At 37.3% G+C, this 26425-nt stretch overlaps 1 protein-coding gene and 1 long non-coding RNA gene across 2 annotated transcripts; one reads left to right on the forward strand and one right to left on the reverse strand.

The window, feature by feature from the left end:
* Positions 1–10631: 10631 nt before the first annotated feature.
* LOC103040841 (probable nuclear hormone receptor HR38) lies at positions 10632–21339 on the forward strand. The gene is made up of 7 exons (XM_007248316.4): positions 10632–10748; positions 14582–15447; positions 15545–15674; positions 16517–16671; positions 17493–17695; positions 17860–18038; positions 19181–21339. The coding sequence occupies exons 2-7, from the start codon at positions 14590–14592 to the stop codon at positions 19462–19464; spliced, it is 1809 nt and encodes a 602-aa protein (XP_007248378.3). The 5' UTR covers positions 10632–10748; positions 14582–14589; the 3' UTR covers positions 19465–21339.
* Positions 17151–25868, reverse strand: LOC125787481 (uncharacterized). Its single transcript, XR_007429350.1, has 2 exons — positions 25050–25868; positions 17151–18053 (listed from the first exon to the last, which is right to left on the reverse strand). It is a non-coding gene; the product is annotated as an uncharacterized LOC125787481 (long non-coding RNA).
* Positions 25869–26425: the final 557 nt, after the last annotated feature.

A 26425-nucleotide genomic window follows, 5' to 3' on the forward strand; every position in this document is an offset into this window, starting at 1 on the left:
CTTTGGTTTCGAGGTATTTATTTTGAATAGTTTACTCAAATTAACCATTTTAATTAGTGCTAGTTGGTGGACCAACACCACTAGGCAAAAAGAGCCTCGTCACCCAACCTTTGCCTGCCCCACTATCCACTACCAGCACTTTGAGGGTAAAGGGTAGTGGTGTTCCTCAGAGACACGTAAAGAAGCTTTATCACATTACTTTTGTCAAGCTATTGCTAACAAAGTTAACATTACTGGAGCTCAACACGCTTGGAGGAGAATGGCAATTACTAATGGCTAATGATATTCTCACATATCAGATTCATGCTTTCTGACATTGCTCATTCTGAGTGATGGGGAGAGGGAGGGCCATCCTACATAAATGGAAATCAAAAGAGTTGAGGAGCTGATACAACTTTACTTTAAAAGTTTAAAACCCAAACCTTTGCTTATTAATTTAGCCTAGTATTCTACTATTCTTAGCCAAGTATTCTACTACAGTTCTGTGTGTAGCTGTTCTTAAAAAAACATTTTTCTTTAATATGTCTATGCTTCTTCAGTGTTGTAATGTAATTAACAACATTCTAACCAGATTTTGCTCATTCAAACAGCCCAAAAATGTTTTTAAAAAGCTCAATTTTAGCACTTTACTTAATAAAAAAAAAATTTGGGTTTAAATTGGGTTTGGGCTCATAATAACATTTTATGGGGTGGTTCTGGTCAGGCTCGGGCAGAACGTGCACGGGCTCGGGCCGGGTCTGATTTTTTGGGCCCAATCTAAGTTCTAGACCAGGGGTCACTAATAGGCGGGCCGCGGTCCGGGTCCGGACCCAGGCGTTGTCCAATCTGGACCCAAACCGATAAACTACAGGGAAGGATTTAATTCTGACAGCGTTTATTTAATGCGGCAGAACGTTTGTCTTCATGGTTTACATGCTTTTCTGCGCAGTAAACTCAAAAACCAATCACATGTGATGTAAGATCACCACATACACTCTCCTTAGCCAATCAGTTCAGTGCAGACTGCTGGCCCAGCTAGTGAATTGGGACGCGGCCAGGAAAAAAAACGCCTTTAGAAAGAGAGAGGGAGCCTGAGAACTGGCTGAAAAACGAGAATGGGTGGAAACTAAAGACACGCAAGCGAGACAGGGGAGGAGACAGGAGAGGAATGTACACAAAATCTGTACATATATAAAAAATCTGACTATATATATATATAGTATACAGGACATAGCACTGAATCATAACACAAGTTAAAAATGAAGATGGTCCGGACCTTTGACTGACGAAAATTTCATTAAATGGACCGTACTGAATTCTAATTAAATACCCCTGCTATAGACAGATGGCTGTGGCATCATTGGGAATTGAACCTGCAAACTCTTGATGACACTTTCTTGTGTCAACAAAAGCATGATAAACACTTATAAGACACTTATAAAGCGTTTTCAATACCTTTGATTTACGAACAAGAAGAATTAATGCGCAGCTGTCTCCATACGTTTGTCTTTATATAGTGTATATTGAAGCTGTAATGGACTTCACTGTGTTCGCAACCAAACAGTTTGCTGTGCCAGGGAGGTAGGGACAGCTGCGGCTCCCTCAGAAAAGTGCTGACAGCTCAGTGCAAACAATACCAGCGTGGCAGTCATGCCCGGATGAGATCAAATCCATGAGTGCCATCGTTATCTATTTACTTCTTTAATCTCATTAGAGTTGGAGTGGCCCTTCGGGGGGCCGAGCAGCTGACCGCCTCGGGTTAGGCCTTCGTCTGAAGCCCCCGGTCGTGGGAGGAGTGTAGGACCGTGTGTTAGCATGAGTGATTAAACTGCTCATCTCCTGGGCATTCTCTCCACACTTTAAAAATAAAGCGATACCCATGCCTGGCATGAAGGAGCTCTCTGAAGAGTTAAGAGACGATTAGTTACTGGGTATCTGAGCACTTACATAAGGAGCGCCTGGCACAAGGTTTACCCCTCCGCTGACAAACTGAGGGGAACAGATGAAGCCTGAGGAAGCCTGAAGTGCAAGACTAGTATATAAATACATCTATATAACATCTCATAAGATTTCAATCACTTTTTTGGCGAACTGCTCAAAATATTCAGTTTTTGCTCAGTTCTGCACATCGGCTTGGTGTAATTTTAGTACATTTTTTGATGGGTTTCCTCCCAGATACTGCTGCTTCAGCCCCACCCACAACATTCCTATTGGATTAAGATCAGGACTTTGACTTTGCCAAAACATTAACTTTATCCTTCCTAAGCTATTCTTTTTAATGTATAATATCTATAATACATTTTTTAGTTTATTTATCTTTTTTTCCAGTTTCGAATTTGGAAAGAAGATGCAATGTTCCCGATACTAGGAGGCTCAGGACAAGTGCATGCCTCCTCCAATACATGTGAAGTTAGACCCTACCTCTTTTTTAGCTGTGGCCAAATATTGCAGCATTGCTAGGTCTTAACACATTGTGTTCGGAGGAAAGCGCCAGATCCCCAGCCTACAAGAACCAAACTCTGAAGCAGAAAAAGTGAACACAGACTAATATTTAAAACTCATCTAGTACTTATTTTAACTCTACCAAATACACGCAATGTTGCTTACTATTCAATTCCACCTTAAAAAGTGTAGTAGTTACCTCCAAGTACTGAGTTGAATTTTTTTAAGTTTCCGTTCCACCTTAAATGCTGCGGCTATATTAACGAAAATGCACTAGTTCCACCTTAAATGCTGCCGCTATTATTACACAATGCCACTAAATCCACTTTAAACATTATTATATTCATGCAATCACACTAGTTCCACCTTAAATGCTGTTGCTATTTTCACACAATTACACTAATTTTACCCTAAATGTTATTATATTAACGCAATCACACTAGTTCCACCTTAAATGCTGTTAGTATATTCACACAATTATTCTAGTTCCACCTCAAATGCGGTTGCGTTATTCACGCAGTTACACTCGTTCCACATTAAATGATGTCACTGTATTTGTACAATCACACTAGTTCCACCTTAAATTCTGCTGCTATATACACACAATTATACAAATTCCACCTTAAATGCTGTTGCTATTTTCACTCAATTACACAAGTTTCACCTTAAATGTTGCTATATTATCACAATTCCACCTTAAATGTTATTTTATTTACGATACCACACTTACACTATTACACTATTTACACATGAAAGCTCTTACTCACGCACAGTTCCACCTTAAATGCTGCCGCTATATTCATACAATTACACTAACTCCACCTTAAATGCTGTTGGCATTTTTACACAATTACACTAACTCCACCTTAAATGCTGTTGGCATTTTTACACAATTACACTAACTCCACCTTAAATGCTGTTGCTATATTCATGCAGTTACATTAAATGTTAAATGTTTCATTATATTAACGCAATCACACTAGTTCCACCCTAAATGTTTTTGTTATAATTACAAAATGAATTGGCAGCTATTTTTTTTTTAAATTATGGTTAAATAAATTTATTTTCAAGCATGTAATGCTTGTTTAAATTCACTTCCATTCTGTGGCGGTTTTTCAGTACCAGCAAAGTACAGCCTGCTGGCTAGTAACAGGTGTGGGCAATATAAAAATCACACCTGTAACTAGTTTTTGGAATTTTGTGTGAAATTATATTATTTTAGTTTTTTTCTGGAAGATTTTCTGAAATTGTGGCAACAATTTTGGCCACGACTGTATGTGTTTATCTTTTACTTGTTGTGTGTTAATTACAGATTGACACATTATTTATTATGTTCTAATGCTAAAAAGCATCTGATTTAATTTGATCTAATTAACAGAAAGGTATTTTGTAGAAGGAATGCACGCTATTTCAACCTCGATATAATTACTTGGCTTTTAAACTACTTTAAACTAAGTTTCCCTTTCTAAAAATGCACTCACTCACTTAATAGTAGCAATAAATAAATGTAAATAATTTATCTAATACACTTTCTTACTGTAAATTGCTTTTGTCAGTGACTGACTCCATGTCCACTGTTTTTTAATATTAATGTTAGTTTATGATAATGTTAGTACATTTTTTTTAGTTTCCCTTCAAAATACATATGACATTTATCTAAAAATACATATTATGAACCTGTTGTCAATTCATTATTTTAACAAACATTTATTGTTGATTATTTCACCTTCTTAATAAATGGTTATTTACAATACATAACATTCTTTTTACATTTAGTTATACAAAATTATTGGCTAATAGATTTCACTATCTAAAAGTTTACAAAGCCCATGTCTTGCTAATGTTAACTGGTCAGAAGCCAACATTAGGCCAACGTAGGCCCAACGTCAGGCCAACATACACCCAACGTGGGACCATGTCAAACATTGGTTGAAACCCAACGTCAGACCAAGGTAATCAAAACATCAAACATTGGTTGGCTCCCAAAGTCAGGCCAATGTAGGCCCTATGTCAAACATTGGTTGAAACCCAACGTCAGGCCAATGTTATCAAAACGTCATACATTGGTTGGCTCCCAAAGTAAGGCCAATGTAGGCCCACTGGCCAAAATTACGTTGAACCAGCGTGATTGGTCAACGTAAACAATGACATTGAGCCAACATATACTTGCTATCTGGGTTATTTCCACCATAAATGCTGCACCTACATTCACACAACCTCAACTGTCTTTGTTTGCATTCCACCTTAAACAGTACAGCAGTCTGCTCCATTTAAGGTAGCACAAAGATTTAAGCTGAAAAATAACAACCAAATTGGCTCCTTTTTCTTCTATTCCACCATGTAATGTAATAGCTTCAGCTGTTACATAATTAGTGTTCTTCACCTGTTTATCAGTTTTTAATTTACCTTAAATAGTGGAGTCAAATTCAAGTGCTGAAACTTGTTTTATATCTGTTATAATTATTCCACCTTTAATTATATATACTCATGTGTTCATATTTTTGTGAATCTTAAACAGGAAATAAAACTCTGGCACACAGTAGTAACTTTGTGAGGAGCAATCTAGAAACAATATATCGTAGTTGTCCAATTGGCCAACTTTACAGGAGAAAAATATAACCTTAACTTTCAGTGAAAGGCAATGTAAAAATAATTAACTTCAGGTCAATTTAGAGAAATTCTATTAATCCCTTCATCGAGAACGTTTGACACAGTATAAGGGACCATTTGTGTGTTCAAATTATGTACTAAACCAAAAACTGAAGAAAAATAGAGATAGATGTTTTTATTGGACAGGATGTGATTAAAGGAATACCTTCTATATCATTTTAACTCCTATAGCAGTTTCAAAAATGGTGACATTTAGGCTTAAAGTGTTCAGGTAAGAGGACCACTTACCAGAATCTTAGGGCCCCTGGGAAGTCCATTCTTTAACCAACCAGTCTTGTGGGATTAGTTTTGTTGTCTTGATGTATATCCCACATTTTCTTGAGATTTATGTCAAGGACAGATGTTCTAACATTTTTTTTTTTTTTAGAATTAGCTGCCAGATGCACCAAAACAATTCCAAACCTAGATACTACCACCACCATGTTTCACAAATAGGATAAGGTTTTGGGAATACATGAGGTCAATACAGTATTACGATTAATTTAGCATTTTAGAAGGTTTTGTTTACCATTTTTACAGGTTATTTTTACATTTATATATCTCACAAGCTTGAGTTTCTCAGTTGGCTTTGTGTTTGAGTTCATGTTGCGGATTGGCAGGGGCGGAGTCACATGCTCTCTCTCTCTCTCTCTCTCTCTCTCTCTCGCACCATTACTCCCATTGCGATGCTGGCCAGCACAGGCAACTCTTAGCTGATTAATCAGAGCTGGAGATGCAGCGCTTTCCTCTGAGTAATTAGTAATACTGCCTAGTGATGCTGTGTTGATTGGTGGCAGTATAAAAGGAGGCTTCAAATGTATAGGAGCCCTTGTCCTTGTGATATAGAGAGTGCTAGTGAATGTGTGAAAATTGGGTAAAAATTAAAATGATATATTTTATAACTTTACTTATTCACTCCTACCGTTACAGTGATTTTAATGTTCTGGCTGTTGTGGTTTTAAGCTGAGCTTCAGAAATGATAGCATGGCAGACTGCCACACACTGATTTACTGCTGCTCTCACAGTTGTGTTGAAAGCGTGTCTCGGCTCGTCTGTGTGTTTTGTTAAAGCCGAAGGCGTGGGTGTACGTGTTTTTCACACTCAGCTCTGTAAATGTCGTAAACTGGAACACACCCAGTGCATCTCCAAAGAGCTGTTACGTAAAGGAGGAATCCCTCATGCCAAATATGGTCATGTGTTCCATTTACTCTCAGAGTTTGGGTGAAAGTGATAAGCTTTACAGCAGCTGGACACAGATGGTGCATCAGTGAAGCACCAGATGAGTCTTGTATCTTGTCTTGAATTGAGGAGAATCTAAAGCTGCAGCTGAACAGTTTCAATGGAGATAATGGAGATAGGTGAGGTTTATCAGGTTTATTACCACCTCACATAAACACAGGTGTAAAGGTGAGTAAAAAAACTTCCAGTAAAAAAAAGGCACAATACGTACAAAATAAATACACAATGTATACACATTAACCTATATTACAGTATAAGTACATCATTGCACATTTAAAACATATAAACTTTAAAATATACAGTTGTTAACATTTCTTACATAGAGTAATACATCGTTTTTTTGTTTACACAGCTATGTTTGGATTTTACAAGTATTTAAACTAATTTGTTAATTCTTAACTAAAATATATACATTCATAAGTGATAATAATAATGTTGTGCTAAACTTTTTTTTTTTTTCTCTAAATAAGGTGAGCTGCTTGTAGAACTCAACAGTTGGGTTTGTTCTAATTATACTAATTATCATTAGTTCATTACATGTAAACACTCCTACTGACCTACCACTGACTTTATGTTTTATGTTTATTTGGTAAAGTAGCGCCTCCACACATGGTGGAGGTAGTTTCTCACTGCTGACTAACTGTGACTGGAAACCACATACACACAGGTTGATCAAAACCTACTGTAGATGTTAGTTCAGTTTGATAACCCCACCTACTGGGTGAGTTGTAACAGGTGCACACCCTTTTTAGATTATTAAACAAGCTTTAATATCAGTCAAATATAACCTGAGTAAATATAAAATCCCTTTTTAAATTTATTAAGCCAAAAAATCAATCCAAACAAATCTAGCTCTTTGTGAAAAAGTGTTTGCCCCACATATTTTTGGAAAGCTGAGATCAATTTCACTAACCACAATCAGGCCTGATTACTGCCAGACCTGATGAATTAAGAAATCACTTAAATAGATCCTGTCTAAAATCATAAAGCGTTTTTTCCTTTCTGTTTTCTCTATCTATCTCTTTACATGTATGGAGATGCTGTTCCTGATGTTCCCAGTCTGGCTCTCCACTGCCCGATGTGTTGTACTCTGGCCCTGCAGCCCTGCACTGATTAACATTAACACACTCAGTATCTGTTTCTGTATTAGCCATAGCTCTATAATTTGTGCCCATCACATTTTTATACTCATAAATTAGTATCTGTTACATTAGCTATAGCTCACATTAATTCTCTGTTCTGTTTTGTTCTGTTATTTGTTTGTTGTTTGTTATTTGATTGTACTGAGCGGGTCAACCAGAGTAGGATGGGTTCCTCGGACTGAGTCTTGGTTCTTTCCAAGGTTTCTTCCGATTAAAGGGAGTTTTTCCTTGCCACTATGTCACCATAAAAATTGCCATCTCTGTGGTGCTGCTCATAAGAGGCGTGGACCTGTTTTTCCTGTACTGCTTTGTGACAACCTTTGTAGTAAAAAGCGCTATAGAAATAAAATTTTAATTGAATTGAATTGAATAAAATATCTCAAAAAGCAGCACATTATGCAGCAATCTGAAGAAATGTAAGAACAGATGAGAAAACAAAGTCATTGATCATCTATCAGTCTGGAAAAGGTTACATCATTTCTAATCAAGCTTTGGGACTCTAGAGAACCACAGTGAGAGCTAGCATTTACAAATGGAGACAACATGGAACACTGGTGAACCTTCCCAGGAGTGGCCAACCAACTGGAATTATTCCAAAAGGGCATGGACAACTCATCCAGGAGGTCACAAAAGAACCCTTGATGATCCCCAGGACTTTGGGTAAATATTTGTTGGACTGACGTGACAAAAGTGGAACTTTTTGAAAGGTGTGTGTCCCATTACATATCAACACATGGTGGTGGTAGTGTGATGTTCTGGGGCTGCTTTGCTGCTTCAGGGTCCGAACAACTTGCTTTAATAGATGGAACCAGGAATTCTGCTGTTTACCAGACAATCCTAAAAGAGAATGTCCGGCCATCTGTTTGTGACCTCAAGCTCAGGTGTACTTGGGATCTGCAGCAGGACAATGATCCAAATCACACCAACAAGTTCACCTCTAAATGGTTTAAAAAACTAAATTTTGGAGGGGCCTAGTCAATGTCTGATTGAGATGCTGTGGTATGATCTTAAACAGGCGGTTTATGCTCAAAAACCCTCCAATGTGTCTGAATTAAAACAATTTTTAAAGAAGAGTGGAACAAAATTCCACCACAGAGATGTAAAAGACTTATTGCCAGTTATCGATAAAGCTTGACTGCATTGTTGCCACCAAGGGTGTCACAACAATGTTATTAGATTTAGAGGGTAAACTCTTCATCACACAGGGCTAGATTGGTTTGGACATTTTTTTTTCTTTAATAAATAAATTTATAATGTAAAAAGTGCACTTTATATTTACTCAGGTCATCTTTGTCTGATATAAAAATTGCCTTTATAATTGAAAAAATATCAGTATTGACAAAAAAAAAGCAAAAACAAAAAGGGGAAATACTTTTTCAAGCCACTATATATTTGAAGTACCATTAACTACAGTACTGAATGGGGGACATACTGAAAAGAAAAAAGGGTAAATCATTACATTTCATTTTTTAAAGTAAATGATTTGTATATAAAAAATGTATAACATTAAATTACATTCAGTTTTACAGTATTACTTTTTCAATTGAACTTTTTGTTTAGAAGTTCCATTACTTTTGTAATGATAATAATAAAATAGCATTTTTACAAAAATGATCGTTGCTTTTTAAATGTATGTACAGTACCAGTCAAAGGTTTGAACATATCTCTTTTTATTTTATGCTTTTTCTGTGTTTTTAGAATTTTTTACATTGTAAATTTAATATTGAAAACATTAAAGATATACGAGAACACATGGAAACCATAATATGTTCTATACTTTGGATTCTTTTAAGTAGCCACATTTAGCTTTAAGGACAGATAGATAGGACAGATAGATAGTTCATGGAGGTGCTGAACAAAAGATGCTGCTTTTCCTTCACACTATGAAGCCTCAGCTTATCTTAAATCTGCTATCTTAAATGGGTTTAAGTGAGGGGTTTGTGGAGTACAAACATTTTTTTTACGTAATTCCATGTGTCCCTTAATTGTTTTCAAGTCTTTATTATTAACCAATTTGGACCCTGCTTCCATTACAATGGGCATCATGTATTTTCTTTTTCTTGCACATAACACTTTTTGAGTGAAGAAATATACCAATGAACCAGCCAATGATCAAGTTTATAAACCAATGAAACAGTAACTTGGCCCCACCCATTGCACTGGAAAAACTGTTTTAGAGCCAGTAAGGCAAAGTAACAGCTCATTTTTTACAAATTTACTGTGATTTAGAACACTTTTACATCACGTTTTGTACTGTTTAGGGATGGTTTTTGAAATAGTAAGGTCAATGTGAAATATAAAATATTACATACAGGCTTCCAGTGCAATGGAAATAAAAAAAAAACTATTAAATATTTTAGTTAATTGGATTTATATGCTATATAGATTTAATAGTATAAAATTAGTCTTCTTTTCTGTGCATTACAGACAGAAAACCACATTCTTAGCTCCATTTTTTTTGTTACTGAACATAATTCAGGACTGAAAGGGTTAATATATACAATTTAGAAAATAAATGAAAGAAAACTTCGAATGAGACTGCTATTGCTTGTTTTAAGCAATCTTAGTAAAACAGATTTGGCAGACTTTTGGTTAATTTTACTTAACAGAAATGTCTCAATTTACATATATTTTGTTTATTTTTTTATATCATGGGTTTTTTAAAATGTTCTAAGCTCTGTTAACATTTCCTTATAGTTTAAAATGATGTAATAATGATAATATGATTATATGATAATAAGTGGGGAAGAAACAACAATAAACGTCAACAGAACTGTGTGGTTAACACAGTTAGGTTAGCTACCTCATGCACGTGGAGAGCTACTCCCCCTCCAGCGTAAGGGCCGCTCGTGGTCATGTAAATATTCAGCGCGTGCTCGTTTATTTTAACCCGTATTGGCTGCTTTTTGTGATCGGGCGCGCGCTCCACTGTCGTCGCCTGGCTCTATTTATAGCTGGTTCAGGCGGTAATAGCCGCGAGCCGCTGTCGTCTGCGCGCTATTTTTAGATCACACGGGTTCCGCCGTCTTGTGCGTCAATGGAATCCCGGTTGCGCTTGCGTCAGGACGCCCGGAAAGGCCCTCCGCCTCCAGCACCATATATGGCGATGACCACGCCCCCTCGGCCGACGTAACGGCAAAAATATAGAGTGAATGGCGCGTCAGTAGCTGGCGTCTCATACACAACTCCTCCACTCAGGACATGAGACTGGAGCTGCTGCTCACCCTGCTCCTCTCTGCATCGGATTAAAGCGCAGAACCTGAGAGATACAAGGGGACATCTTCATTTAGAACAGAGGTAAGTCTCTGGGATGTTTTCTGAACGTTTTGTAAAATATTCGTGTATATTGTTGTACATATTGTGCAGCCAGATAGGTGTGTGTGTGTATGTGTGTGAACAGTAGTAGTAGAAGTGGGTGTGTTGTTAGTAATCAGTAGTAATGCTGTGGGATTTGTATAGCTATATAGTTATATTTTTCAGTGTATAGTTTACACTGGTGTACTTTTTATTTTGTACTTATATATATATTTAAATATATTGAGGAAATTATATATTGCGTTTCGAATTAAATTTTGTTTATTAGTGCTGCCTGTGTCATTGCTAGAGGATGAGTTTAGTCTATATACTGTAAACACTGATATTGATTTGCAGTTTTAAGTGTACTGATAAACAAAAGTGCATAATAATAGTTATACTCTTTAAATATACTCTTTAATCTAGTTTTAGCATTAGTGTTATATATTATTATTAATAATACTAATAACGAATCTATTCAGAGTGATTTACACTGATTTACTGAGATGTACTGTATAAATTAAAAATAATTAGTCTTAGTTAGGGCAATTATCTGCACTAATTAGTGAACAAAAATATGATAACATGTATATGTTTATTGACATTTTGGTGCTATTTATGGGGACTTTTATAGCTAGCATTTGGATAAATGCCTGTGTGGTAATGTTATGTGAGGTAAAATTTAGGGGCTGTGGTGCGATAAAAAAATGATAGGTTATATTTCTTTAGAGTTGTTGACACTGATATTGTGAAATTACTAAAGATTAAAACCGACATTTTAGCACAAGTTTAATCCTGTCTGCTTAATTTGCTTTTAAAGTACTTTTGGAATTAAACTCTAAAAGCTTCTTAAGGTAATGTTAGGGAACGTAGCAACAAAAACTTAAAATAAGTTGTTTAACAGTATATGAAGGGAACTTTTATTGTATTTGGAATTAAAAATGTGCTTCACTGAAATAGTGAGAGTCAAAAAAATAAAATAGGCTGCTGTGGGAGGATGTTTATTATATTTTTAGTTGAACTTGTGCTAATATTATGACTGCACGTGACTTATCTTATTAAAACCTATTATTGAATATATAAAAGTAGAAATGATTGCATGCTTGTAGGCCTGTTGTTTTAGGTGAATTAAAGTATTGAAGACTGCATTGTATAAAATATTACATTTAATATATATATATATATATATATATATATATATATATATATATATATATATATATATATATATATATATATATATTATGTTTTAATATATGTTTATATTTAAAGATATTTATTGCACTAGTACTTTGACACCAGTTGCTGCTTTCCACATAATTTAATAGTCTGAATATTATATTTGTGTTCACTATTCAGTATATTTATTCATTGTATAATAAAACATTAGTAGTCTATTATATTATATGATCAGTGGTCTATTAGCTAGGGTCAGTAATAAACATGTGATACTGCATATCACGATAAAAGAACTGATCACTGTATAAATAGATAAATATTATCATACTGTACATAGATCTACAGCCAGTCAGATCCACACTGGAACATAGCTGTCTATAGTATGTATGTGTGACCCTTGATGGCAGCAGGCCCCTTCTGGTCATGGGGTTTATGGTGCACCACACTCAGTGATCAGTATTAACCCTATAGGTGGCAGAGAGGGGTGTCACATGACCATGTGGCATGCTGCTCCTGTCTGCAGTTTATTATGTGTGTAAGTATTTGACTACGTGCTCGTATGATGTGTGTTCTCTGGTCATGAAACAGCCGTGTGATGCGCATTCCTTCCTCAGAGGTCAGAATCCGACTGCCTCTGAGACCCGAGATGTCAACAGACAGCGGAACAACCTGTTACAGTTATAATAACCTGTAACTGTTATAATGACCTGTATTAGTTTAATAACCTTTAACAGTTATAACCTGCAACTATTATAATAACCTGTTACTGTTATGACTCCCTGTAACAGTTGTAACAACCTGTAACAGTTCAAATGAAACATAACCATTATAGTAACCTGTAACAGTTCGAATGAAACGTAACCAGTAAAATAACACGTAACAATTCAAATGAAGCGGAACTGTTATAATAACCTGTAACAGTGTAATAGCCTGTAACAGTTAATACAACAACACGTTTAACAGTTATAATAACCAGTTACAGCTATAATTATCTGTTACAGTTGTGTACAAGTGATGTGACCATAATTAATCTTAAAATGTAATAAATTAATTTTCTTAACATTATTTCTTAATAATGCAATATGTTAATAAACTAAAAGTAAAAGTGTTTTACATGCATTACATAGAGTATTTATAAAAAGTCTTTCTTAATCCTATGTCGCACTTGTCCTTCTATCTTAAATAAACTGAATCATTTTTCTTATAAATTATATACCATTACCTTAAACATGCTGTATCAGCTAATAATATTTTACCCCCGAAAATTAGACTGTTTTTTTTTTATTTTTATTACAGTTACTGCTATTATGGGTCACACCATATGACATTTTGACACATGATTGAGTATAAGTATCTGAGAGCAACTACATATACTGTAATTGTAACAATGTAATTGTTTTATGCATTTATTTAAACATTTTTGTACACTGTAAATAATGCAGCTGGATGCCATTGACCTATTTATATATATATATATATATATATATATATATATATATATATATATATATATATATATATGTATACATATACACACACACACACACACACAGTATATATGATACAAAAATGTATCATACTCAATCTTACTCAAAAGACCGACCGATAAACACACTCACACCTCCCTGTGGATGTTTAAAGCCCCCCCCCAACTCCACCTCCCTCCACATTGCCCCCTGTGTACTGACGGGCAGCTGAAACCCAACCCCATGTTCTGGTGAATGTCGGCAGTCTCACAGCACTGGACCGAGAGTGTGTTTATAACTGGGGGCGGGGCAAAGTAATCAAATCGCCTCCTGCCGGACTCTCTGTCCATCACATCGCAGTGCTGTCCAAGCTTTTCTGGGAATTTAATGGAGGATAGAAACTCAGAAGTAGCTGCAGAGCTGCGGTAGCTGCCACCCAGAGGTGCTAAGATGCCTCGGAGGTGGCACTTCCACAGGATCTGAGAACATGGGCACATATGCACTGGGTGCTGACAGATCTCATAAGCAATAAAAAATGGGTTTGGACATAACATTTGTTTAATAAGTGGAGAACTTTTATATTTTTGCGGTTCGTCGCTCTTAAAACAACCTAATCTAATATGCACAAATTAATTAAAGAACTTTCCAAACTGTTGAAAGGATGCATCATTAATGACCATGAGTGACATTAGTCAAAATTTTATTTTAAAAAACATTAAAAGAAAAAACATAGATATTTTTATATATAGTATATTGCTAGTGTGTGTTTATTGTTTTCTTGCCCTGATGGTGCAAAATGTGTGTTTTTTTTTTTTTTACTAATTTATTAATATATGCATAATACTTTATTCATATATGGTACACTTTTAAAAAAAAAAAAACATTCTATCATATTATCCTAAAAGAGTAAACCAGGCAATCATTAACATAGAATTATTTTAATTTAAACAAACCTTTAAAAGCTTAATATGTATATATATGCTTATTCTGGTTTATTCAATTTTCTTGCCTGTTCAGAGCATTTATTTTGAATATCAAAAATCAAAACCCCGTTTTGGTTATATCTTTTAAGTAATAGTAATATCTAAAAAAACACACGTTTTGTTTTAGTTCTATATCCAATAGTAGTAGTGAATAGTAGTGTGAATAGTAATTCTATAATAGTAATTATGTGTGTATATATATTTGCAGCTGCAGCAATGCCTTGTGTTGAGACGCAGTATGGAGCTCTGCCTTACGACACAGATTACTTCAGCCCCGACTTCCTGAATCCCGGATTCTCCGCCAAGGTGGGCATGGACCTCAGCGGCCCGCCGGAGCAGCTGACCCCGCCCCTGCTGCCTGGCATCGGCACTCTGGTGGGAAACCAGGCTGCAGAACTCGACACCTTCTCCTGCCAGTTCACCGCCTCTGTCTCCGCAAACGCGAGCCTGACCGGCAGCACCTCCCACCTGCCTTTGGCTGACAGTTCCAGCCCACGTGACCAGCAGTCGCCCTTCAGGCTGGATGATGTCCAGGTCTTCGGGTGCTACCCGGGCACCTTCTCCCTCGGCTACCTGGACGAGACGCTATCCTCCTGCGGCTCAGACTATTACGGCAGCCCCCTGTCGGCTGCCGCCTCGCCCTCCACCCCAGGGTTTCAGACCCCGTCTGCTGCCACCTGGGATGCCGCCTCCTTCAGCCCCTTCCCCGCCTCGTCCGGTGCCGGGTGCTGGGTGTCAGAGGTCAACTCTCTGCCTCAACAGCCCACCTACTTCACCTTTAACACCCACCTGGAGCAGCCGTCGCCTGCCGGGGACCACCAGCTGCCCGCCAGAGAGGAGGGTGCTTTTGGGCAGCTCTCTCAGATTCACCACACCTCTCCTCTGCACTTCCAGACCCCGGAGTTTGACCACAGGTGTTTGGACAGTCCGGCTCTGAAAGTGGAGAGGAGCGTACCTCACACCTCCCCGAAAACCCGCAGCGCCAACGAGGGGCACTGTGCGGTGTGTGGCGACAGCGCATCCTGCCAGCACTACGGGGTACGCACCTGCGAGGGGTGCAAAGGGTTCTTTAAGGTGAGCTTAAGTTGCTCAAATCATTGATTGCTCATCTAATGTTGAATATATTTGTAATATGTATCTAATATTGGTTTACTGTATTTTTTTTCTACAGCGAACTGTCCAGAAGAACGCTAAATACGTCTGCCTCGCCAACAAGGACTGCCCTGTGGACAAGCGGCGGCGCAACCGGTGCCAGTTCTGCCGTTTCCAGAAGTGCCTCGCCGTGGGAATGGTCAAAGAAGGTACGCATGTATTGTGAATTATTACTATTTTTATTATATATTAATACATGTTCTAAATGTACATGCAGCACTATTCTATTGTAATTACATCTTTTTGACTGTTATTGTTATTTTTACATTATGGGGCCTATCTTACACCCTGTGCAGGGCGCATCTTGATGCTCATTGCTATCTTAAACCCCACCAACAGTCAATCTTTTCTCTTGCTTTGCACATGTGTCATTTAAATAGCAATGGTGCTTGTGAATATACCTATGCTAATGGGGAAAGTGAGGTGTGAAAGGGAGATACATTTCTGGGAATATTGCTATTTTGGCAATGAAAACACAGGTGCACTGACAGAATCCTGACACCAGTCAACAGTCAGATGTTTATTGCTATCTAAGCAAAGGCACACAACAGTGCACAAACCCAACAGAATACTAAAAAAATAACATTGCTGTTCCCGTAAATGAGCTTCACCTGCAATAGCTCTGCGTCGTTAAAATAGCAATCCGCAAAAGTCGGAGTGCACCAGGATTATAAAAGGAAGTGACACACTGACTGGTTTATTTCATGTTGCGTGCAAAACACACCCATGAATAATTAAGAGAATTAGTACATGCCAGGCATATTTTACAGTCTTTACGATAGCAGACACACTGACACGCCCTAAGTCAAGCTGCACGATTAACAGCCTTTATGCTTTACTGTTCTGTGTAATATGTGAGACATTTATTGCACAACAATATTATTATCAAGTTACTAACAGTTAACTAACAGTTGTTAAGGTAGTATTTAATGCTTGTGTTAATAAAGCAGTATTTAATGTGGTTTGTGTTTTATGTGTGTGTGTGTTACAGTGGTGCGTACAGACAGTCTGAAAGGTCGAAGAGGTCGTCTGCCTTCGAAGCCTAAGAGCGTTCCGGACAGCGCTCAGCCTGTAAACATCACTGCAGCTCTGGTTCGGGCTCATATCGATTCCAGTCCTGCACTGGGAAAACTGGACTACTCCAAGGTGAGAAAACTGACCAGCTTGTCTCAGTATAAACTCAGTATAAACCACATGCCAAAAGTCATGGGACAGCGAATGTAAATGTAAACTGATCCAGATGTGAGGGAACGCTTACACCTGTATAACTCGTGAGGTGCTATCTAGTAAGTGAGGTTAAAAACTGGTCGACGTGCTCATGTACAACTTAAATGGAAAACATAAATGGATGTTTTTAATAAACATAACCATTTTTTAATAAAAAATTATATAAAGCACCAAAACACCAAAAACATGCTATTGTTATGATTGAAAGAATGATGCTACTATATCATATTTTGGCATGCCTAACACATGATTGTCATATTTAACTTTTTGACTATAAATCTAGCAGTTTTTTATTATATTGTATCAGAATTTCATGATGAATTGACCAATAAAAATGCTCTAAAATTAACAAAAAAGATGCACAGCTTTCAGACTTCAAATAATGCAAAGAAAACAAGTTCATATTCATAAAGTTTATAAAGTTCATAAAGTTTTGAGAGTTTAGATATCAATAATCAGTGGAGTAACCCTCACAAATCACAGTTTTCATGCATCTTGGCATGTTCTCCTCCACCAGTCTTACACACTGCTTTTGGATAAATTTATGCCACTACTCGTGCAAAAAGTCAAGCAGTTCAGTTTGGTTTGATGGCGTGATTATATTCCAGAGGTTTTCAATTTGGTAAAATCAAGAAAACTCATCATTTTTAAGTGGTCTCTTTTTTTTTTCCAGAGCTGTATATTGAATCTACAGATTCTCTTTTTAACAGTGAATTTTATTCTGTCTCTTTGTTATCCAGTACCAGGAGGATGTGAGCGGCCTGTCTGAAAAAGAAGACGCCAACGACATCAAACTGTTCTATGAGCTTCTGACCGGGACCATGGAGGTTCTGCAGAAATGGGCAGAGGCGATTCCCGGGTTCAGCTTCTTCTGCAGGGAGGATCAGGAGCTCCTGCTAGAGTCCGCCTTCGTGGAGCTCTTCATCCTCAGATTAGCCTACAGGTAAACCAGACTGCTGTATAAAAAAAGCTTAAATCCAAAATAAATATAATAAACATAATTATTTAAGTAAGTAAATGAGTAAATAAATAAATAAATGAAACTTTAATCTGATCAGTACTGTATTCAGACCTGTATTTAATATTCCATTCTGAACTTTATTTCAGATCTCATCCAGACGAGCAGAAGCTGATCTTCTGTAACGGGCTGGTGCTGCACCGGCTGCAGTGTGTACGGGGATTTGGAGACTGGATTGACTCCATCATGGATTTCTCCAACAGCCTCCATCGCATGAGTCTGGATGTCACATCCTTCTGCTGCCTGGCGGCTCTCGTCATCATCACAGGTAAGAAGATCATATCTACAGTGGAATTTACCATAATCACAATACACGCAGCATCAATAATCAATTCAGTATATCGATATGAGATGTACTGTATGGCTGAGTTTAAAAATTCACTTCTAATATTAAATTCATATAACCCCAACATCGATCTTTAAATTGAGTTTATTGTAGATAAAAGCAAAGCCTAATATTTTTAATAATGGTAAGTTGACGGTTCCTTTTATAATTACAACATTAGTTCTCTTTTTATATTTAAACAAATAGTGTAATTGTAACTTATAATATACCTAAATGAATCCATATTTGCAATAGAAATAGAATTAGCATTTAAACTGAATTGGGACCATGTGAATATGAATTAATCTAATTTGGGAAATCAGTGGTGAAATAATAATAATAATAATACTGTGGTTTCTCCATTTATTCTTAATAAAATTGACACAAATGTTTTTTGACGTAATGCCAGTGACAAACCATTTCGTCGCTGTCCAATGAAAAACAAGTGTCTCCACTTTTTGGTAGATTTTTAGTTTACTACTTGAATTGAACAAACAAACTCTACCTTACACTGTGTCAAAATGTCTTCATGAATGGACAGACAGAAATTCTCAAAAATTACCTGAAATAAAAAAATAAAAATAATAATAAATAAAACTGACTTGGAGACATATATGTTTATGAATATAAAGAATCTCTACATTTAAATTATGGGTTTATCAATGTTCTTTAATAAAGACAGTGGCTCTATTTAGATTTGACTTTAGAATGGTTCTATATATGACCAAAGGGGGATCTACTAAGGAAATGGATTAGAGAGGTATAAAATCAATTTACAATAATATTTAGAAGCATTTTAGCTTAAAATAGTATAAATAGTTAGTTATAATAACCAAATAATATTTAATATTTGTATTAACTGGGAACCATTTTATGCTTTTGGTTTAAACAACCTTTTTTTAAAAACCATGTACAGTTTCTTCAATTTATAGAATAATATGTTCTTTATTTATTTAAACATAGCAACTCTCTATAGGCTGTCGCTTATACAGGAGCAATAGCACAGTATGGTTCTTTTGAATTATTGTTACATCCAAAGCACCTGTTCTGATTCTATATTGATCTCTCCTCTATCTTCTCTGCAGATCGCCACGGCCTAAAGGAACCAAAACGTGTGGAGGAGCTTCAGAACCGCCTCATTTCCTGCCTGAGAGATCACATGAACAGTGGCAGCATCAGTGGCAGTAGTGGCGGTAGCATAGAGCACAGCCGACCTCCGCCTAACCTGTCCCGTCTGCTGGGGAAGCTGCCCGAGCTGAGGACTCTGTGCACTCAGGGCATGCAGCGGATCTTCTACCTGAAGCTGGAGGACCTGGTGCCCCCGCCCCCTATTGTGGAGAAAATCTTCATGGATACTCTTCCATTCTAAAACTAAAGACTGGGATTTCTTACTGGAGATCTGTGTTAAGGTGGAGGACGGAGAAGATCCGACGGGGAGAATCAGACCGCGGGCGACACAACTGCAGGGCACAGGGTGGTTCTGCTGTACCCTGGAAAAAAGACTCTTTCTGAGATAAAGACCTGTGTTAGTCTGATAAAAAGACTCTCTCTGAGATGAAGACACTGCCATTCTTTTAGAATATACTCGGCTGGTGTCTGTCTGTGGTCTAGATATGAAACTAATCCTTCCTCCCAACCTCCTTTATCCTCACATCAAGTTCAAGTTTCAAGTTTATTGTTTTACATTTGTACAAAATTAGAGGGCATTTCATTTGTTCATTTTTGTCGTTTTGTTTTAATGGCTAATTGTTTGTGTGTGTTTGTTTTTGGTATGAATAATTGCTATGCAAAAAATACATTTATATATTCTGTGAATGCTACTCACTTAGATTTTTAAGGTACGCCAGAATTTTCTACAAAAATTGCCTATTTTGTAAACGTGACGTTGATTCAGGATTCATACGTTTCCCAAACGAGCAAAGAAAAGAAATCAGATCTGAAACCAAATCTGAATTCTGTTTCAGTTAAATCGACAGTGTGCACGGTACTGACTGACTGGAACAAATACAGATATCACTTTATAACATTAACACTTTATGTCCAAATGTTTGTGGACACCACCTCTTTTTATTAAAATCAACTGCATTAAAGTAAACTTATTTCTGTATACCTGCTAATATAGTCTATATCATGTACACTATTGTACTGCATTCTGCAAATGCACACACACACACACACACACACACACACACATACACACAATGAACCTCTTGGCACTGTGTCCAATGCCAGGGGATATCATAATATTAGGTAATAGCTTTGAGATTAATGGAGTCAAATCAAATCTTCACAGCAAAGTTTTAGACTGTCATGCAAAGCTTTTCTCTGAGAGTGGAGACTTTTATTGCAGCAAAGAAGGAAAAACACTATTCTTAATTAAGTTGATTTTGGAAAAAGAAAACTGGATAAACAGGTGTCTACAAACTTTTGGCCACATAGTATAAAACAGCTAGCATTAACAGAGAGATATTATACAGTTTAATAATATGTTTTTACATTTCAATGCAGTCCCACATCACCACTACAGATATGAGACTGTATGTGAGGAATGTAATGGAATAACTACTAAACTTGGTGCATTAAAATTATAATTTTAATATTTATTTTTAATATAAATTTCCAATATTAATGACCTACTGAACACTGAACTGTGTGTGAATAGTGCCTTATATAGATCATATAATGTACCACTTATTTTTAATAAGTTGACTTACTTGTAAAACCTCAATCAGTATTTGAAACTGTGCTTAGATTCACTGCTGAATGCAGTTGAATAATTTCCACTGTTATTTGTTCCAGTTGATGAAAGTTGTGTATTTGGAGATATGAAAACAGGTTTGAAATATTTTCGATTTTTATATTTCGATTTTATCGTGTAATACTTTCTCTAACATATATGATGTTAAAATTAAATATAATATATTTTTATTTCTCTAAAATCCAAATATATTAACTTACACCCAGTGGTAATAACTCCAATTCCAATTTTTCTTAAACATTTCCACATAAAATTAGATTTCTAAGGTAAAAACAGAAGAACACTGGCACTGCATTGTACTGTACTTTTCGTTTGTTTCGTTCGTTGGTTTGTTTATTTTGTTGTTTTTGCATACACTGATATTTAAACTGGACATGTATGAAAATGTCTAAACATGAGCAGCTATGGCACTTCAGGCAGCATTCTTAAAAAAGGGATATTTTTTTGTTTCGATTGATTGATTAAAAGTCTGTTTCTGTTTATAGAGTAATTTATATTTGTGAGTTTTCTTTATGTATATTCCAGAAATGAAAAAAATCTATTTGATAAAATCTGATTGATACAACACTGTGTTTTAGCATTATTGCCTATATGTACATTTTTCGTAGGTTTCAACAGAAGTTAATTAAATAACGGAATACAAAGTAAAATCACAACATACTCTAGACATGTTCACACCTGCATTTTAATCCAGTTAAATCAAACAGGTTTGTTTTCCCCCTCAATGCAATTTATTTGGATACACTCATTAATCAAGTTCACATGTGAACCAAAACAAGGTTACAAAGGGAATTATTTTATTAACCCGCACCAGACAGGTCTGGCCAATCAGCAGGAAACATTTTCCAATAGCTTGCTGTGGTACATTTTGTGTTCTTGTTTTTTTTTTTACTGTGTAAAACAAAACATACCAAAATCAACCCAAACCAACCCAAAGTAACCAAACCAAACCAGCGCAAACCCAACTCAAACTAACTAAACTTATTCAACTCAACTCACCCAAACCAAATCAACCTATCCCAACCAAATTAACCCAACTTAACCAAAACAAGACCAGCCCAAAACTAACTCACAACTCAACCCTACCTAACTAAACCAAATCAGACTAGCACAGCCCAACCTAACCAAAGTCTTTCAACCAACCCAGTCCAAACCCAACTCAACCCACCCAAACCAAATCAACCTATCCCAACTCAACCCAACCAAATTAAACCAACTGAACCAAACTAGACCCAACCAATTCAAATCAAACTGAAGTCAAACAAACCAAAACAAGACCAGTCCAAAACTAACTCACAACTCAACCCTACCTAACTAAACCAAATCAAACTAACCCAGCCAAACCTAACCCAACCCAACCAAAATCTTTCAACCAACCCAGTCCAAACCCAACTCAACCCACCCAAACCAAATTAACCTAGCCCAACTCAACCCAACCAAATTAAACCAACTGAACCAAACTAGACCCAACCAATTCAAATCAAACTGAATAAAATAAAAAAAACAAGACCAGTCCCAAGACCAACTCACAACTCAACCTTACCTAACTAAACCAAATCAAACTAACCCAGCCAAACCTAACCCAACCCAACCCCTTCCAACCAATTCAGTACAAACCCAAATTAACCCACACAAACCAAGTCAAACTAACCCAACTCAACCATACTGGACAGAACCAAATCAAATCAAACAGAATCAAACCAAACCAAACCAGACCAGACCAGACCAGAGCAAAACCTAGCCCAAACCAAAACTGTATTTTGGTTCATTTAGATTTGTCACTGTGTAAAACCAAACCAGTCTATGCCATGCCATTTATGACAAAACAGACCTGACCCAAATGGACCAGAACCGACCAGACCAACCCTTATTAAACCAAACCCTTCTTTATACTGGTAGTGAATGGAACCACAGTATCCATGCTTACCAGTAGTATGGGATGTGTGGTAGAACAGGAGATTCACATCATTTGTCACCATCTGAAGAATCTGCAGATTTGTCATATTTTCCTGAACTGCTGTCCACACATTCTCCATTACAGTGCGGTTGGGTTTCACTTCTCCTCACGTTTCTCAACACACTCTCACAAAGCTCAGTGGGATTCAAATTTGCTGATTATGTTGATATTACATCATCATAACTTCCTCCCTCTTCAGCCCACTCAATCACTGGATATGCAACGCAATGGAAGGATCATGCCTGATGAGGATAACCCCCCCATCACCACCACCCCCACATTCACAGGCACTATACGCTGCCACCCCAGTGCCAGCCTGGACATCTCAGAAGCTTCCCAGCTGCTACCAGTCTGACATGCAATCCTGATTAAGTCATCCACATGTCTTTTGGGATGGTTGGCAGGCACAATGGAAAAAACAAGAGCACGGCGGTTACACGAGCATGTGTGAGAGCTCTGATAGGCTATCCCCTTACCCATTGGTACGAGTGAGTGCCCAACGCAGAGGATGAATCCTGATTAAAACTCCAGAAGAGCTGATTCAGCAGAAGATCCTGCTAAAAGTAAAAGTTTACCAGGGCCTCAACAATCCAAAGCATTTTAGACTGTCAGCAAAAAACTGATTTTTGACATACAGTGGGCAAATTAATTATTTTTATCTACACCCTTACAAAGACACGAATAGTTTTACATTCTTAAGGAAGGTTTATTCTAACAGAGAGATAGGATAGCAACAGAAAATCCAAATTCCAATCTTTCGACCACCATGGGCAGAATCAAAAAGCTGTCAAAAAATGTCAGGCACAAGATTGTAGATCCCCACAAGGCTAGAATGGGCAACAAGACCATCAACAAAAAGGTTGGTGGGAAAAAAACATTGTTGGCACGATATTTTGCTTAAGAGCTCCACACAAGCTCTCACCTCTTGAGGTAAAGTTGATTCTGAGGAAAGAGGCAATAGCTTGATAATGATCTCAAGGGAGCTGGGAGCACAGTCCAGTCAGCAAGAAAACCATAAGTAATACACTTCCCCCATAATGGATTGAGTTCTTGTAGTATCTTGTAGTTTAACCTCTGCACTTTCCATTAAGGGTTTCTCTAACAAATACTAAGTCATATTTTGTTTGAGGGTGAAATACTATATTTATTATTTATTTATTTATATACTTCATTTAATGTTTTTTTTTTCAGGATTTCTTGTTGATATTAATTTTCTCTCTGTTACAATTAACCTACCATAAAAATGATAGCCTGTTCGTGTCTTTGTAACTCTAGAGGTAACCCTACAAAATCATAAGCTTCAAATATTTATTTCCTGTATGATATTGATTGTATCTAGATTCATTTTTGATAGAAAATATTTACATAAAGAGCACCAAAGTTTATTTACTGACACCGACCTCTGTATTACAATGACCCATGCAGATAAATGAACATTTGCAAATAACGGGTCAGCCAGTCTTCTCAACAGATTTAATGTCCCTGTAATGTTAACATCTATAAAATGTTGGCATTGAAAAAATGTGTTTTGGTGGTTTTGGATCGGCAGACGGATCATGCTATCTAGTTAAAATCTAATCAAAATAATTTGAAAAATTAAAATTTAAGAACAAAACTGTAAAAAAAATATCTAGCTAGCTAGCCTACTGGCTAACTTACTAACTTTAGCTAGGCTAGCTAGCTAACATAGAGCTAACTCTCTCTCTCTCTCTCTCTCACACACACTCTCACTCTTTGTACCTCTCTCTTTCTCACTGTTTGTATCTCTCTCTCTCTCTCTCTCTCTCTCTCTTTCTCTCACTATATCTCTCTCAGAATCAGGAGATTTGGAACAGGTTAGCTGCATTGCTAACAGGGTAGGAGCCACAGTAATAACAGACAGGCTCAGGAGGTTTTGTGTGGGTTAGCTGTGATGCTAACACCCAGCCCTGGCAGGGTAGAAGTTGCAGTGCAAAGCTTGTCAGAATAGTTTTTTCACCTAAAATGCAGGTTGGTGCATTAATGTGACATCTACTGGCAGCAATAGAAATAGCATCTACTGGCAGAAATAGTGTTTGAGGTTCAAAATAGGTCACTTCCTTTACTGAACTCATTCACCTATGACTATAGTGTAATGCAGGGTATATTTAAATATGCTAAAGATTTGTTTTACGCATTCTTTTTTTGTAGGTAAACATTTGTGAGGGTAGGAAAAAAAAGCTTTGCTGGGGGGAAAAGTTGATGGAAAACATTTTCCTACCGTTGGGTAAGACTTGCTCCCTCACCGCACTGCGTCAGCGTCAGCCCGCGTCACTGTGGCCCGGTTCCAGACGCATTGCTGGGACATCCCCTGCTCTCGATTTTCTCGGGAAGCGGCATTATTTTCACTTCCCTCGGCGGAGAACAATGCCAGGCCTCTTCCATGACCACTCGGCCTGAGGTCAGCGTACCTGTAGCCAGCAGCAGGATGATGTCACTCCTGCAGCAACAACAACAACTGTGCCCCAGCCTGAATGGCAGCGTAAAGGCGTGGCTGGAGTCCTCAGCTGGCTCTGCGGTTGTCGTTTCCTCTTTTGCTTTTTCTGTTTTCTGCTTCCTTTTTTCTGCACTGACGATTATCTCTTTACTCAAGTTTCCCTTCTGCCTTCACGATTTAACCTGCAGTGACCTTGTATCACTCTTCTTGCTGTAGTGAGTGAGGCAAGGCATGAAACTTGCAAAAAAATGCTGTTTTTCAAGCAAACCAACAAACTTAAAAGTCAGACTACACAGCAAGAAGTGCAGATCTGAATGAAATTGTGTTTCTCCATACTCAGATGTGCAAATGTAACACAGTAAATCCATGCTAGAAAATTATACACATTGTAACAAGAGATGTACACAAGATAGGGAACTAGCTGGATAAAATGCTCAAGTAATGAGAAACCTGAATTACTGCCCAAAAAAATAGCTTTTTTGAAGATAAGAGTTCCAATAATTAATGACTGTGTTTAGACAGTCCTCCTAGTCTATAGCCCTATCCGGATGGGATTAGTTTCTCAGGGGGACGTCTTTGAAAATTATTTTACACTTGATAAAACGCTTGTACGGAGCCCGGGAGGGGCCGTGGATAAAAAAAATAATAAAATCGAGTGAACGATGTAGCAGTTCGTGCTCACGTTTTCTTTAATTCGAGTGAACGATTTGCAATTCGTGCTCACGATTTCTTTAATTCGTGCTCACGATTTCTGTAATTCGTGCGCACGATTTCTGTAATTCGAGTGAACGATTTCTGTAATTCGTGCTCACGTTTTTATGCGCAATAAGACAAGAAGCTCGGAGGGAAAGGAGCATTTTCTCTCTTGATCTGTTACAGGGGTGCAGTAATGATAATCAGTTATCTACCTTTATAACCTGCTGTTATTAATGCACTAGTGTTACAGTTAGATGTACAGTACAGTGAGCAGATTTTGCCTGGTGGTGGAATCTCTACAGCGCGTGGGGGAGAGCCGTCCGCGGCATCGGTTCCCCCGCCGCCAGACACCTGCCGCGCGCGCAGGTCTTCACGGAGCTTATTTACCAACAATGTAGACAAATACAGTCAATTCCAGTCATGAATAAAGGAAACAAACATTTTACTGATGCAGGACAACTGTG

Source organism: Astyanax mexicanus, chromosome 24, assembly GCF_023375975.1.
Source record: "Astyanax mexicanus isolate ESR-SI-001 chromosome 24, AstMex3_surface, whole genome shotgun sequence".
In the NCBI taxonomy this organism is placed as follows: domain Eukaryota; kingdom Metazoa; phylum Chordata; class Actinopteri; order Characiformes; family Acestrorhamphidae; genus Astyanax; species Astyanax mexicanus.

Bases quoted from the DNA above. Each gene is read 5' to 3' on its own strand.
- LOC103040841 (XM_007248316.4), top strand. From the start codon at position 14,590: ATGCCTTGTGTTGAGACGCAGTATGGAGCTCTGCCTTACGACACAGAT. The intron at 15,675-16,516 runs GTACGCATGTAT...TGTGTGTTACAG, and splicing joins CGTGGGAATGGTCAAAGAAG to TGGTGCGTACAGACAGTCTG. The intron at 16,672-17,492 runs GTGAGAAAACTG...TTTGTTATCCAG, and splicing joins GAAAACTGGACTACTCCAAG to TACCAGGAGGATGTGAGCGG.